Source organism: Mytilus galloprovincialis, chromosome 13, assembly GCF_965363235.1.
Source record: "Mytilus galloprovincialis chromosome 13, xbMytGall1.hap1.1, whole genome shotgun sequence".
NCBI classification, from domain to species: domain Eukaryota; kingdom Metazoa; phylum Mollusca; class Bivalvia; order Mytilida; family Mytilidae; genus Mytilus; species Mytilus galloprovincialis.
The window spans coordinates 9,670,572-9,688,354 of NC_134850.1; the positions used below are offsets into that span (position 1 = coordinate 9,670,572).

The following is a 17,783-nucleotide window of genomic DNA, read 5'->3' on the forward strand; positions in this document are numbered from 1 at the left end:
TTTGAAATACTTTTGATTTTAATTTTAGGCTTTAAGCTAAAAGCTTCAAAATATACATAAAACTTAAAATGTACAATTAACTTCACCACACATTCTCTATCTAACATACACAAACATGTCTCATTAAATAAACTTAAAAATGCTCGTCAATTAAATAAAACAATAAAAATATCTACTTTAAAAAAGACTTTCATCACCTGAAACTTTAACAGAATAATTTTTTAAAATGTCCTGCATTAATCATTATTCTAACAATTGTTATAAAGTTTCAGAATCTAAAGATCTATGGGCAGTTGCAGGTCCAGTTCTCTGAAAAAGGGGACCCCAACAAGGAATATTAGAGAAGAACTTGTGAAAAGTCTGCATAATATGTAGCTCCATAAGGGGTCCCCAGTTTCAGGTTATAGGATAATAATAAATTACAAAAGATTTTATAAGCCCTCTAAATCTTTACTTGATTTTCTCTCTGATGTCATTCTGATAATTTAAAATTCTGAAATTTCATTCTAAAAATATATGAAATTCTGAAATTAAATTTTTTAAATTTCATTCTAAAATTAAAATTTCAGTTGTTTGTTATACACGTCGTGGTAAAGGCATGATAAATCATGAGAACCCAAGAGAAATTCAAAAGAAGCAGCTGCCTAAATTGAATACAAGTATCCAGTATTCCAATATTTAAAATCAGACACAATCATATTGGTATACTGAGGCTTAGAAATCTGTATAATAACTCATTTGTTCTGTACAATGTCATAGAAATGTTCTCACTGTGTTGGAATTGTATTTTCAGTAAAAGTTTGCTTCTTTATCTTGTAAATCATCTTATTATAACTCAGGATGCAGGAACAATCAGAAAAATGTGAATTTCATTAATAGGATGATAAATGTAACATCAACTTAACAAAATTTACAATTCTTGGTTCAAGAAAAAATCCTAGAATGAAAAATATATGCATATGGCCTTATTTATTAAGTCATGATTTTAACAACCCTGTATACCTATAAATAACAAACATTACTCTCATTTATATGTCATTTACAAATATTTTTGTTTCAAATAATTAACATAAAAGTGTTTTTTGAAATGAAAGGAACATCACAAAATTCTAGTTTGTGGTGCACTGAATTTTCTTTGTACAAAGGGAGCTAATCCAGATATTATTTTAAAATTACTCTAATGCTTGGTCTAAAGTTTAAAAAAGGTCAAAAATGGGAAGGGTAAGAAAACTAATGTTAATAACAACATAACTTTGCAGAACTCTGGGTAATTCATTGATAGTTGATATTTCAGCATCAGATACTTATAGAAAATCCAAAATGACTCTTTTACAGTTTTTGCCAAAACTGTTTTATTAAACTATTGGTAAATGATTCTTTAACTATATGTACACGATTAATCTTTTAGTTCACAACACACAATTTTTATCACATTAATATTGCACATTATACACACATATATATACATATACATTTATGTATTATGATAAATAAGGTTACATACATTTGTCATATGTAAATGAACAAATCTTGGTTTTTACCAATTCAAAATGCGTATATTTTATACATATTTATGAGCTTTAGATTCTATTTAGAGAGTTGAATATTCCTACTATTAGACCTACTGAGTAAATTAAAGGGAACACATGTCATTTTTTTGGTTACTATATTTAATTTGACTTTTAAAAAAAAAAACAAAAAAAAACTGATTGCATCGAGTCATGATAGCAAGTATATAAAATGTCTGATTGTCATGGGATTTTAAAATAAATAGTCATTTACATAAAATTCTAAAGTATGCATGTTCTTAATATTGATAATTAATTCTAATGAAAGACGTCGTTTAAAAATCATCTGCTAAAATCATGAAAGACTAAAACATTTAAGTTAAATATGTTATACTGTAATATAAAAATTTGTCATAAAAATGTCCATAAATATTATAACTATTGAATTTCTATGAATGTTTTTGTTGTTACTGTTTTTCTGAGGTCAGGAAAAACACATATTCTAAATGTACAAATTGCAACTTTTAATGTGTTTATACAATGTAATTGCATCATAGTTTTTTCTAATAATAAATACCTAAAACAAGATTTCATAAAATATTATTTTTATATTTAAAATACAGGATCAATTCAACTGACATTGCAAATACAAATAGTTCAAATAGTCTAAGATTGTTATAATAAAATGACATTTTCTCCCAACATTAATACAATATAAGGGAGATAATTTCTTTTCTCCCAAAATTTTAATAATATAAGGGAGATAATTTGATTCTCCCTAAATTTTATAATTATAAGGGAGATAATTTTGATTACATTTCAATACTGAAAAAAACTTTCAAGTCTTTGGTATTATGCTTGTGTGTATGTATAAATGATATGTAAATTATAAAAAGTAATGAATTATGCTTGTATTTAATATCTACATTACATCTACTGTTCCTTGTGAATAATGTCATGAAATACAATGAAATATTTTAGGCCACACCAAATTACTAAGTTGTTCTTTTGTGATAACATTTATCTTAGAAAATAAAGAAATCAGTACATGTAATACTGTTATTATTCAAAAATTATTATCAAAGTTCTTAAGACTTGAACTCGAGAAAGAGTAAAAATAATCATAAAAAGGTGTAATGTATTTCCGTCATTTAAAATTATATAAAATTTTTGAACACAAACTTTTAATTAAAAAGAGTTTCTCCTTTTTTCAAAATGAGCAGTCTTTTTAAAGGCTTAATAAACAAAACATTTCCATCTTCTATTAGCACTGTAAGGGAGCAAATATCTTTGAACTTAAAAAATCACTTACTGAAACAAATGAGGATTCCTTTACATGATATGCTTTTGTTTCATTTTGTGCAAAAATTAGGAATAAAGAATCCAAATTAACATCAAATTCATATGGTGTGGCCTAAAAAAATGAGATATTGTGTGATTATGTAATAGTACAATATTCACATGTAGTGTAAACAATGGCAGTGTGCCCCTGAGACTGCACAAGGATAATCCAAGAAAGGGTGAACAAGTCTTAAGGGAGATAACTCCTTTATAGTTAACATTATGATATTGTTACCTCCCTTACTTTAACTTAAGAAAAAAGTGTCAAAAATAGTTACATATACTTAAAACAATCTGTTTATGAACACAAAAATGATAATTAAAAAATTGCCATAGTTGGACCTATATTTTTATACTTTATAAAAAAAAACAAAAAAAAATAAAATTTAAGAACATAAATATAAAACTTTCAAAATAAAACCTTTTTCAATTAAAATTTTCCATTTTTGAAGGTGTTTAATAATTTTTGACCGACCCTGCAAAGGCTGTATAACCAGTCAGGGTCGTTAAACACAACAATCATCAACAATGAATAAACAGAAGTCTTCAGGGACAATAATGTCATATTAACAAAACATGTGAATTAAACAATTGAAGACTAGGCTAATGCTATGATGAATTAGTTTTGGGTGTGATTTCCTGTTCGAACACTGACTGTAATGTATTATGTTTAAAGTCTGATGGGGCGGAGATTTTGCGTTTTGGTGTTTCTACATCTATTGTGAGCTTGTTGAGGTCTTCTTTGACTTTCCTGCCAAAGGCCCGCCCAAGAGAGCCCTGAAAAGACACAAAAATATAAATATAAATATACATTATAATTGTCTAATAACAGATAATATATATTTTTTGATACCTTAGGTTTTATAATCTTGATATTTTGTTACCTGATCAAATTTATTAAATCAATCTTGTTTTAAGTAAAGTAAGTTTCAAAATATCATATAAAATTTCATAATCTGTTTAGAGATCATCATATTCATATTGTCCTCTTTCTAGGCAACTTATTTAATTGCACTCTATCATTATTTTTCTGCTATAATTACACATCCGAAATTCTCATAAAATTAGAACGTCACCCATCTGATGCAACAAAACCAATGGTCATATGCAGTCAATATTTCAAATGTCCCAAAACCTCGGCTAAAGTTTGCTAATTCACAAATAGCAATAATGTCTTTTTAAATACTAAGAAGTTTCATTTGACAAAACCTTTCAGAATTTCTTAACTTCAATGCTCTTCAACTTCATACTTTATTGATTAAAGCATCACTGATGAGTATTTTGTAGACAAAACATGCTTCTGGTGTGCAAAACTTTAAACCTGGTATCTATGAAGAGTTTACTTATATTTGCCAAAAAATTTGTAATGTTTGAAATCAGGTGCTTGAATGGCAATTGATTCCTAGAGCAAAATGAACTGCTTGTTACCATGGCAACAACTTGTAAAAAGTACAATCATACAACCGTGTAATCAAAAAGACAAGTTTCAACAGAATATCCAAACATGTTGTTACATATTAATTGAATTCCTTGTAATATAATAAAACACTTGAAAAATCCATATTGACTTCTTAAAATAAATGTTTTGGATCACTTGGGGTCAGCATCTTTTTAGATAATAAAAGAAAAAGCAAAAAAAAAGCACTGATTCCTTACTGAAAAACAGTAATCAAAGCCCTGTTCTAATTCTTATGCTTTTTGTGTGTATTTTGCTTTGTATGCACTGATTTTGAGACATGGATGGATGTAAACCCAATATCATATGTTTTCTATCCTATAGTAAAAGATTTCTAAAAATTATTTTACTTCCAAGCAATTCAAGATATTTTTGGTGTCATTTTCTTCTAGGAGACTCATATCCTATCTGTTCCTATAAATAGTGTACATATAAAAAGATGTGGTATGATTGCTAATGAGACAACTCTCCACAAGAGACCAAAATGACACAGAAATTAACAACTATAGGCACGGCTTTCAACAATGAGCAAAGCCCATACAGTCTGTATGTATAAAAACTTACCCTGAAGCTAATACGAGTTTTGCTTCCGCTTGTGTCCAAATTTGGACCACGAAACGACCGACCCAGAGTTGAGTTTCGGCCCAATGTGGAGAAGCTATTGTTTAAAGTGAGATTATCTCTGAAAAAGAAAATGGTTAGTGTTGTGTTAGTGGCACTCTCGTGGACAAACATTCAATAAAACAATGGAAAGGTGTGGACACAGATTAGTGTACAAAGGTGGACACACATAAATGTTTAAATCAAATCGCTATGTGATTTGGTACAATGTTTATTGAATGATGGAAATCTAAATCTAAATCATTTTTTAAGTAGATTTTCAGATGATTGTCTAAGAACAGATTTGTGTCTTTTAAATTTGCTTTCAGGATCAGTAAAAAGCTAACAATTCATAATCATTTCAAATTAACTTACGATTAATTTTTATAACAAAGATTTTTAAGAAAAGAGTCATTGTTTTTTTATTTGTGTTTTACTTTTGCAATTTTGTAAGTTTCATATGTATACTAATTAGCAACAACCTATGTGGTTCTATGAAAGATTACCATGACAAAGGGACTTTGAAATGCTGCATGCATTTCCAATATTCACTGTAAAAAAATACATTTTTTTTAACATCCTTTACTTCGACAAGATGTGTGCATTTAAAAAACTAAAGATTGTTTACTAAAGTAAAATTTAAAATGCAAGATGAATGTTTATTTTCCAATTTGTGAAACGCCTGCATAAATTAAATCCAAAATCATTCAACTGAGTTTTTTGTATAGTGTTTGATGAAACATGCTTCTTATCTTCAATACCCATGGGTGACTATCGAACCTCCTTCTCCTAACCCTCAACAGATTCAGTCAGAATGTGGGATCCAAGTGATTATAATTTCCATTGGTCATTGCAGTATCAAATAAAAAAATACCTTCAAGATGATATTTTGTAAAGAAGAAAATGTATACAAAAATGGCTTTTGCAGATTTTGCAAACAAGTTTTTATCCCCAAAACATCCGACAATATTTAGTGACACTTCTAAAGTTCTTAATCAATTTATTAAAATTCTTGGGTATGTTCCTCATGCAATGTTTTAATGTCAAGGTCAATATGCAGATTTTGATTTATCAAATTTTACAAAACACTGGACAGAGAATCATTTTCAGCCCTTCAAACTAAAGAGTACATGTGCTGTCATTGGTCAATTATGATGTAGTCTTGAGTGGGCATGGCTTCTCTCTGTGGCTAGATGGCACTATGTTCACTATATACATACATTCTGTCTTAATCTGCCATGGGTGAAAAAGAGAAGGTCAGATTGTTACCCTTGGCTAGCGAAGATGCATGCTTCTCAGTCAGTGATATGATGCATGTTAATTGCAGGAAACACAGAACATCATGCCGGGATCACAAATGCTCTTTTGCTTTAGGAGAAGATGTGAACACTTACAAACAAATCATTGACAAAGATCATACCAATGTTGCCAGGGAAACACATATTTACCTTGCTGGTTTGACTAGACTTTCTAACTCGGTTTTGAGATGTCGTCTGATGTACGACTTTGACGGAGGAATGCCTAGAGCTGTTGCCAAGGTGTCAGCATTAAACTGAGGCTCTAGAACTAAAATAGCACCATGTACACCACTATCCTTTAAATTCTCTGCATACTCCTATAAAACAGGTAAACAGAGAATTAAAAAACAGAAATAGAGTTACAATAATTAAATAACTCAAAACATACAGGGAACTAAAATAAGTCAGATTATTTGAACTATTGTCCTGTTTACACTAAACAAAATGTCTCCCTTAACATATTATCTAAATGCTTGCCTTCTTAAACATTCAATTCTATATGCCTATAGAGATTTTTTACCACAGTATTAAATAGTTTACATTAGCTGTGTATAGAAAATTCTTTTGAAACTTTTGGTACTAAATGCTCTTCAACTTTGTAATTTATTTGCCTTTTTTTAAACCTTTTTTATTTGAATGTCACTGATGAGTCTTTTGAAGATTGAATGACTGACTTCCTGCATACAAAATTTAAATCCTGGTATCTTTATATGGTGAAATCATTTCAATTTTGCCATTTGCTTAGGGACTCTCTGTTTCCTTGGAATTCAGTATTTTTGTGATTTTACTTTTTTTTTTTCAATGCAAATGCATACAAACTTTCATTTCTACACTTTTCAATCAAATATAATCACCCACATATTTACAATTCATATCTATATAATAGGTCAATCTTTTTACTGGTCCTTGTCTCACATAAATAACCAATCAAAAATGACACATCAATACTTTTTTTGTAATTGATGATAATTGTGAAGAAATAAATGGAGAATATTTCCATAGGACACAGATGATGCCCTGGTTTGCATATAAAGGGATATTACTTAGGTAAGGTAGATATTTTGCTACCCAAATTTGAACTTTATCTGAATTTCATCGTAATAAGCATTGTGCAGAAGTTTTGCAACATGTGGTTGAGGCCAAACTAAAGTTAGAGGAAGTTCTTTTTTTGTAAATGAAAATTTGAAACCATGAATTCAAATACTTATAAACCTTTGTCTTTTGGAAAAATAACTTTTAGATTATTAACATATAAGTCATACAGGTCATACCTCAAGATCTATTGATTGTACCCATTTAATGACTCGTTCATTTGTCCAGACCAAAGGATCAGTGTCACCCTCTTCACTCTTTGATCTTCGCTCAATTAGCACCTGAAATATTTTAAGTCATATGAAACCTCAAATTAAAAAAAAATTATGCATATGTTTTTTATAACAAAATGGATAGTTGTCATTATTAAACTTATGTAAAGATACTCTTTTCTGAAGAAAATTCTTCAATTTGTCCAAATTGAGAAAAAGTTTACTTTTTTTTTAATTGGTTGCTTCCAGGAAGCAATTAGTGGACATAATTTCCGTATTCAAAGTGACCTTAGCGTGACCCTACTCGTAAAAATCTGGTGATGGCAATACGCATGGATCTGTAACTGAAATAAACTATTATCTGATTGTTCATGTTATACACATGCTCAATATCCGTGCTTCTTTGTTGAATGTTTACTTTAAGATGACAATCGGTAAACTACGGCTTCAAAACACGAATATTAATGAGCTGGCATATTTTCACTTCATAATAGACAGAGTGAAAAACCAAGAATGTGTCCATAGTACACGGATGCCCACTCGCACTAACATTTTCTATGTTCAGTGGACCGTGAAATTAGGGTCAAAACTTTAATTTGGAATGAAAATTAGGGAACATGTGTATTAAGTTTCAAGTTGATGTAACTTTAACTTCATCAAAAACTACCTTGACCAAAAACTTTAACCTGAACTTTGCACTATCATTTACTATGTTCAGTGGACTGTGAAATTGGGGTCAAAACTATAATTTGGCATTAAAATTATGAAGATCATATCATGGGAAACATGTGTACTAAGTTTCAAGTTGATTGGACTTAAACGTCTTAAAAAACTACCTTAACCAAAAACTAACCTGAAGCGAACGGATGCACGGACGGACGTACCAAAGGACGAACAAATGTACGAACAGAGGCACAGACCAGAACACATAATGCCCCTCTACTATTGTAGCTGGGGCAAAAAAATGACAATTAAACGGTATTTTTGGGTAAAAATGATAAAATAGTGCAAAGAAGACTAAGTTTATGATATATACATGCATTGGTTCAAGAATTGGATAAACATTATTTTTCACCAGTCACTCGTTTCATATGACTTGAATGAATATGAACCATTACTGACCATGTGACTCCTGAAAAGACCAGGATGTTGGTATATGATTCTGAAGTAGCATTTATCATGAATGTGATTTTCCAATATGGTAAAATCAGAAATTATTGCAAAGTTTTTATTAAATTAATACAAATTAAAGCTAGAGCATCAGGTTTGCCGTAATAAAAACTTGCCTTCATAATTTCAGCAGTTTACATTCTTATATAATTTATTTGCAATCACTTAATAAGATTAAGGAGTCACAATAATAATTTATTATAAATAAGAATGAAATTCAAAACAGTGTAGCTGTGGCCATTGATTGACACATTAAAATCATCCATTGACTGGGACAATTTAGGTGACCGTTTGTATGTAATGACCAATGCTCACTATGTACTTTTTAAAGACACTTAAACTATGGGGTCACCAAAGGTTCTCAACACCTAAATAAAGTAATTCGAAAAATTAATCAGAAATAACACGATATTTTGATTTATATCAATTATATAAATCAAAACACAAAGGTTATTCCTGATTAATTTTTCGAATTATTTTATAATTAAAGGCGTTAAGAAACCTTTGGTGACCCCACAAATTAAATGTCTATCGTAGGTACGTCGTGAACAGTGGTCGTTACAGACAAACGTTCACGTAAATTGTCCAAGTCAATGGATGATTTTAATGTGTCAATCAATGGCCACAGCTACACTGTTTTGAATTTCATTCTATTAATTTCGAAAATTTACAGTATAAGGAATAAAAACAATTTCAATCCAAGTTGAAAATGCAAGTGCCATAAAAATGTGATACTACATTGTGCAGTACCAATATTTTCACATTTTTTGGATAATAAATAAATATGTGTATTCTCTTAAGATTGGCATATACAAATAAGCAATACATAAATGGCAGTTCAACAGTATATCTTAACTTATAAATCAAAACGTTAAATATTTTTCTTCTTATGCAAAATTAACAACATACACAGGCAAATTTTGAGCTTTCACGTGAAATTCACATAAGATTTTCAATGGAATATATGATACTTGTACTACAAAGTATGAGGGGTTAACAAAAGTTTTAAGTTTGGGCTTATTTTTTTCAACTTGGACGTACACCATTAAATATTATTTCATGTGAGCAAAATTTGGCTGTGTACCTGATTTAATTCATTTCTTACCTCTTTATCAAAATTCAACCTGCGCAGCAACTCAACGGCATGTAATACACTAGCATGGTGAAACTTCCGATGAATATTTAAATGTTTTTCCATTTCTTTTTTCGATAAAATGTTCAATATACGTCCATCGACAAGATTGTTTTCAAATTCACATTTATACTGAGACAGTCCTAGATCTGGTATCCATCGATGAGCAATCCACGTGTGGTCCAACCTACTACTTTTGGGATATTTTCTGAAATACAATTTTCACATTTACTACTTGGAGTAAAGAAAAAAAGATTTTTTCTCACCTTGATAAATGCTTTTATACAGTTAGATGATTTAAATAAATGGGGAATGTGTCTGTGGGACACAGCTAATGGCTAACTTTAGTCAGAGAATAGAAACATACAATTCAACAATTTTTCTATTTGTAAACAGACATTACTCAGAAACAGTAAAAGTGACACCACCAAAATTCAAACTGGGTCTGTATTTTGTATTAATAAGCATTGTGTATAAGACTCATAACATTTGAGGCAAACTAAAGTTAGAGAAGGGAAACAAAAAATTCAGCATTTTTTCCTTTTATAATGAGACACAACTCATAGAAAGGTTAAAGTTGATATGCATTTCATAACATTTGGTTGACGCAAACTAAAAAATTTCTTTTGTTTATCACGTTTCAAACCAATCACAACGTTTTGGTGTATGCTTATGGAAATATTACCCAGAATGCATTAGATTCTAAAACGGTAAATTGGAGCTGTGGGACCAGCTTGAGCTTGGTGTTAGGTGTGTGCTTTTTAACTGTGTTTTCTAGATTAACAGCAAATGATGAGATGAAGAATAGAAATAAAATCACAATTTCTGATGGATTCTGAGGCATATAAATTAATTATAAAACTGTACCATTATTTCAATGTTTCATGTCTTAATAAAGCCTCCCCTCCCTTTTTTGTCATTTATTGGCAAAAGTACTAGGTATATACTTACGCCTCTCCTGGATTTCTCTGTTCCTCAACAGCCAATCTTATCTTCTTCCGATGCATAGGATTGGTGATACACAAGGCTGAGCCAAGCTCTGAATCACTTAAACCAAGTAACACCTAGGCAAAGTTACAATGCATAGGATTAGTAATAGACAAGGCTGAGCCAAGCTCCAAATCATTTAAACCAAGTAACACCTAGCCAAATTTACAAATTTTAAATTAAAATGAAAGAAAACTTAAGTTCTGTCCATTTAAAATGTATTATACTTTTGTTCAATATCAAACAGCAGTACATATGTTATGCTATGGATTCATTTTTACTCATGGGATATCAATTTTCAAGGATTATATTGCTATCAGAGGTCCAAGATGATAGATCTTATTACCACTAAGCACTTATCAATATCTTTGAAATCAAATCTAGTTAACTCCCTTGACATGTTCTAAAACATAAATTTAATACTCCAAAATATTTTAAATCATGTTTATAACCCCATCACATTATTTTCCCTGTCCATAGTCAGGAAGTTGTTTTTCTGTGTTCTTAGTTCATGCCTTGTTTTTCTGTGTTCTTAGTTCATGCCTTGTTTTTCTGTGTTCTTAGTTCATGCCTTGTTTTTCTGTGTTCTTAGTTCACACCTTGTTTTATATAATGTTTCATTTCTCAATCAAACCAATAATTTTTTTTTTATATGAAATGATTCTCATTTTCATGTCAAGGGTTTCATAGCTACGGTGGCCTTTAATAATTTATTTCCCCCATCATTTGAACTCTGGTGAATAATTGTTCATAATTGGCAATTGTACCACATCTCTTTATCTTTATATAAGATATGTCAGTGGCTGAGTGGTCTAAGTAGTTACTACTGTAATCACTAGCCAGTCAACACTGAGGTTGTGAGTTAGAAACCCTGCTCGTGCGGGTGCACTTGACTCTAGTCTTAATTAACTAGGATTGTCAGTTTTCCTATCAAGGTCGGTGGTTTTCTCCAGGCACTACAGCATCTTCCAACAAAAAACTGGCCCCAACAAATAGCCTAAATGCGGTGCTTAAAAGTGGAGTTAAAACACCAAAAATCCAAAAATCTAAATACAGTAGGGCTTTTCATTGTTGAAGGCTATATGATGGCCTATAACTGCTTTTTACACATCATTTGAACTCTGGTGGATAATTGTCCATAATTGACAATGGTACCACATCTCCTTATCTTTATATATAAGCAGTAATCACATTTTTTATGGAGGTTAACAATTACCTTGCCACTTTTAACATTTTCTGAACATGTTTTTCCATACATGGGCATGTTGATGACAATCTCTAACCAAGCTAACACCTGATTGGCTTTCCAGGTAGACATGTGACAACCACGTGACTGCTCCACTAACTTGAGCTTGTCTTGGTAATTTTCTGGATTTAACAAGGTAATTCTTGATGGTGAAGGAGAATCTGCAAATGTACAATGTAAATAGTAACATGATAATTTTAAAGTTAAAAGTTGGGTCATTATAATTTTGTAAGCTTGCTCACTTATTGTATTCAATTATCTGTTGATCATTTTGGTTTTAGAATGCTAAATCCACACCATATCTTTTCCTTTCTAAAATAACCAGGAATATGATTCTTCAGAGAAAGCTAATTGTTTAAGTTATACCAATTGATATCAGAAAAAAATTAATTGAGGACACAGATAATGCCCCCTATTTGCATATATTAAGACTTAACTAGAGAATTGTAAAAATGACCCTCACAAATTTGTACTTTATGGTTATAACTTAATAATAAGCATTGTGAACTACTTTCATAACATTTGATTGAGGCAAACTATAAGTTAGAATGAAAATGAAGTGGCATAACTCATGAACCATAAAAGTGAGGCCACCCAAATTCCAACATGATCTGTTTTGTTGTTATTAGAATTGTGTTAGTCATTTGGCAACTAAAGTTAAGAGAATTAAGTAACCAATTTAAGGAGGACATAGAAATGTGTAATAAGACTAAGAAATACAATTATTTTTCTTGAAATGTCAATGTTAACTAATTTAATTTCATTGATAACAATTGTCAAATTATCAACTTTATACTAAATGTATTATAAAATCGCATTATTTATAACATACAAAATAATTGTTTACTTATGACAAAGTCCAATTGAAAGTAAAGTTTTTGGAAAGTTAAATTTTCTATTTAATCTGATAGTACAAATCAACAAAAAAGACACTTTGAACCTGTCCTGCATGTGACAATGAGCTGATATTTGTAAATTAAGTGCAAATTACGCTTAGTTCATTTATTGATTTGGATTGAACAAAACTACTCTGTTTAACATGGCCGTGATATAAAGATTGTGGTGTTACAACTACAATGGCGCAGTTTCCATCTGCTTGTCTGCTTTGTGAAATAGATACTAATATAGAATGGAAGTGTTATGAATGTGACATTTTATTCTGTGATGGCTGCAAAATCAAGATTCATTCCAAGTTAAAAATTTCCGACAGTCATCATGTTTTGAACATTAAGACTTACACAGAAGAAGAAGAAGAGATATTTAAAAAGGCGGAGCTTAAAAACAAACCGTGCAAAAACCATAAATACCGGAAGTGCATTTTTTACTGCTGTAAATGTAATAAAATGATATGTGCCGCTTGTTTACCAGAATCCCATTCAAATCATAAATTCCAGGAGATTGAAGAAGCTTTTGACCAAAAACTGGCAGAAATAAAAAGTATAAGAGAAAAGACAGATAAACAATTCCAGGTCATTGAAAGAGATACAGAAACATTTGAAAAATTCCTTTCATGTGTTGATGAAAGTTATAATAATGAGGCATTTAGAATATTGTATAAATATTCTCTACTGCACAAGTTCCTAGATCAAAAAAGTACTGCTTTGATAAATTCTCTACAAGATGCAAAAAAAGAAGCAGGTGAAAAAATTTCAAAAGAGAAGGCTTTGTTACAGGAACATAAACAAATATTATCGCTCAGGACTGAAAAAATTGACAAAACGCTAATATCTTTGGAACCTGAAAAGGTATTTAGTATTCTACATGAAATTAAAAATGTTACTCTCCCAACTTATAACATAAATGTTGGAAAACGCTTGAATTTCAATTCCCTGTTGCATCAAACTACAATTCCAGATTTAGACTCTATCTCTCAAATTGAAACTACAAGACAACAAGTCAGCACAAAATTTAATATTGTAGAAAAGTATGTTCTGAATATCAAAGGAAAACTCGCTGGTGTTTCTTTTTTTAAGAATGACCATACCATGGCATGGATTTACGATGATCAGAACACACTAAGAAAAATAAAGTTTGCTAAAAATGGTATGAAATTTGTGAAAGGAATCCAGGTTCAAGTTCAAGATATTTCAATTGATGCGGGAGGAACTCTTTTTATCCTTGAGAAGGATAGCACAGAAATCAAGACACGTCTACCGAACAAAAAAAGTATTAAAACTTTTCTGGACATGTCACCTTACTATCCAATCAGCATCCATATTACAAAGGACAACGAAATAATAGTAGGTCTCATCAAGGATAAAGAATGTAAAGTCGTTGTCCTATTAAGGTCAGGCGAAAAAAAGCGGACATTTGAAATGACCTCAAAAGATGAAATGCTATTTTCATTTCCATGCAAAATAGCTACCAATAGCAAAGGGCACATTTGGGTTCTTGATTGTCCACCAGGTAGTAAAGGAAGAATTGTGATCATAAAAAAAGATGGCTACATAAAGTTTATTACAGATGCAAATAATCCCAAGGAAGATTTTTGTCCTGCAGACATCACCACAACTTCAACGGGTCATGTAATTGTCCTAAATTCTAAGTACCATAGACTCTGCGTTTTCACAGAGGACGGTGATTATCTGGCTCATGAATATTTTAGCAGTTTAAAAAAAAATATAGACATGGACAAAAGTGAAATGATTGCAAGCAATATACCCAAATTTCCAGAAGACTTTAGTGACATGACAAAATATTTGTCATTTGCGCTGTGTATTGACTCGAACTGTAATGGACTATTACTAGTTGGAAGTGAAAATATTAATACTAAATTTGCTAAGATATCAACAGATTTATGCTTGGTGAAAATGGAAACTTCTAAAGACTGAATTCAAAATACATGTATTTTTTTATAATCATAAGACATTAAACCATTCAATTACGAACTTGTGTTTTAAAATTGTCATGATTTGAAAATTTTCTTATTCCCACTTAAAGGACCAATACATTCCTTTATTTCACCAATTGATTTTGATTTCAACAAAACAAATATCTGTACATGTATAACAATGCTTATTGATAGATTGATTGGTGTTTAATGCCCCTTTCAGCACTGTTGTGCTATTTCATGGTGGTCAGTTTTTACTGGTGAAGGAATCCAGAGTGCCCTGAGAAAATCACCAACCTTTGGTAGGAAAACTAAGAGTCCTTCTCAATAAAGATTGGGGTCAGTACACCTTCCACATGCAGGATTCAAACTCACAACCTTAGTGCTAACAGGCTCGTTAAGACTAATCATACCACATCTTCTTTTTTATAGTTTTACAATAGATTCTACTACTTACACCATTTGTGCACCAAGATTCTTGTGCATATTCAGAACAAGAAAATTTTGTTAACATGATATGAGCATAAACCCTGCATTGAACTGGACCTCATTTGTTTGTCCTTTTTTCTCAGCTACAGTTCTCAGGAAAACATTTACCTTATGAGGACACATGTGGAGCATGCTCAACTTATCCTTCCAGAGAACCTATGATCTACTTTGTATTTGGTTGTGTTAGAGTTTCCCAGTCTTAAATTTGTTTTGTATTCTTTTGTTTGTCTTTTGATCCTTATTTGATTTTTGCCATGGCATTGTTTATAACTTTGGCATCTTTGGCCAAAAAAGGGACATAACTCAAGAATGGTAAAAGTGAAGCTACCCAAATTTGAACATGATTTAGTGCTTTGGTGATAAGCATCTTGTATGATTTTCATAAAATTTGGATGAGGCAAACTTCAGTAAGAGAATGTTACAGCAGGGCATACCTGTAAACATATTTCCAAGGCACTTAAAGCAAACAATAATTTTGTCATTAACAAACACAGTGTTATAAAATCTGAATGATAAATTTATCATATCAGTGTATATTGGATATTATGCAACAATCTATCTGTTTATTTTCGATTAAATAATGAAAGTTCATGTTTAAGATAGCAGAATTATATCATGGGATCTATCATCAGCTGATTTTATCTATAAATAACAATAGCTTCCTTAAATAATTTATTTTGACAGAGAAGTATCATTATTACATGTTTAAAAAGATATAGTGACGTTTTACTAATTTACATGTAGTTATGGCTCAGAAGCCTTCAACATGCCAACTTTGTGAAGTAGAGACAAATATAGAATGGAAATGTTATGAGTGTGATATACTATTCTGTGATGGCTGCAAAATCAAGATTCATTCAAAGTTAAAAATTTCCGATAGTCATCATGTTTTGAACATTAAGACTTGCAGAGAAGAAGATTCTGAGATATTTAAGAGGGCGGAGCTAAAGAACAAACCATGTGAGAAACACATAAAACAGAAGTGCATTTTTTACTGTTGTGATTGCGATAAAATGATATGTGCGGCTTGTTTACCGGAGTCCCATTCAAATCACAAATTCAAGGAGATCGAAGAAGCATTTGATGAAAAATTGACAGAAATAAAAAGTATTCAAGAAAAAACTGAAAAACAATTTGAGGTTATGGCACGAGATGCAGAAACATTAGAGAAATTCCTTTCATGTTCAAATGATTATTATAAAGTCGAGACACTAAGAATAAATTTAAAATATTTTAATTGGCTGATGCTTGTAAAAGAAAAATGGAATCATTTAACTAGTACTCTACAAGTATTGAAAAAAGAATCAGATGAAGGAATTTCAAAAGAAATGGTTTTGCTGCAAGAAGGTAAACAAATATTATTGCGAAGGACCGAAAAGATTGATGAAACACTGAAATCTTTTCAACCTGAAGAAGTATTTAATGTTGTAAAAGAAATGAAAAAAGAAAATATTCCAATTTATGATGCAAAAGTGGGAAAACGTTTACATTTCATCTCCAATTGCGATTATAAATCAGTAATACAAACAGACTTTATTGCACAATCTGAAATCATGAGACAGAATGTCAGCACAGATTTTGAAATCTTAGGGAAGTATGTTCTTGATATACCAGGAAAACTCGCTGGTTTATGTATTTGTAAGAAGGACCCTACAATGGCATGGATATACAATGATCAAAACTTACTAAGAAAAGTATATCTGGCTGAAAATGATATTCAGACCATAACAGAAATAAATGTCAGTGTCCATGATATCTCAATGGACCAAGAAGGTATTCTTTTCATTCTCGTGAAAGACAATACTGAAATTAAGACATTCAAAAGGAAGAGAAAATTAAAAACCTTTGTCAACATGTCTCCTTACTTTCCAATAAGCATCCACATAAATGAGAAAAACGAAATATTAGTTGGTCTCATTAAGGATAAAGAATGTAAATTCATGATCTTATCAAAATCGGGAGAGAAAATCCACTCATGTGATTTAGATTCAGAAGGAAAGAAAATCTTTACATATCCACACAAAATAACATCAAATATCAATGGGGATATATGGGTTGTTGATTGTCCACAAGACAGTGCAGGGAGAGTGATAAACTTAAATGATGGAAATATCAATTTAATTTCGAATGCAAATGTTATCATAGAAGATTTTTGTCCTGGAGACATAGCAACAGCTTCAACTGGTCATGTCATTATCATAAATAAAAAGCACCATACACTTTGTATTTACACCATGAATGGTACTTATTTGACTAATGAATATCTTAGTATATTCAAAGATTATTTATGTGAGAAAGAAAGAGACAAGACCACAAGCCATTTACCCAAAATTACATCAGATATCTTTGAAAAATTTAAAGAGACTGAGAAATATTTTTCTCTACCACTTTGTATTGATGCAGGCAATAATGGCCTCTTACT

At 30.7% G+C, this 17,783-nt stretch overlaps 1 protein-coding gene across 7 annotated transcripts in view; it reads right to left on the reverse strand.

Annotated features, from left to right (window-relative positions):
* Window positions 1–17,783, reverse strand: part of LOC143056777 (kazrin-like) — a 71,537-nt gene continuing 53,754 nt past the window's right edge. For 6 of the 7 annotated variants that reach the window (XM_076229934.1, XM_076229933.1, XM_076229938.1 and 3 more), the window contains 7 exons: window positions 12,013–12,203; window positions 10,761–10,873; window positions 9,783–10,017; window positions 7,475–7,576; window positions 6,354–6,520; window positions 4,870–4,987; window positions 1–3,626 (listed from right to left, as the gene is read on the reverse strand). In XM_076229934.1, the coding sequence (XP_076086049.1) occupies window positions 3,459–3,626; window positions 4,870–4,987; window positions 6,354–6,520; window positions 7,475–7,576; window positions 9,783–10,017; window positions 10,761–10,873; window positions 12,013–12,203 (1,094 nt within the window). In that variant the 3' untranslated portion in view covers window positions 1–3,458. The remainder of the gene's footprint in view (window positions 3,627–4,869; window positions 4,988–6,353; window positions 6,521–7,474; window positions 7,577–9,782; window positions 10,018–10,760; window positions 10,874–12,012; window positions 12,204–17,783) is intronic. The other variant, XM_076229937.1, reaches the window with a different exon arrangement.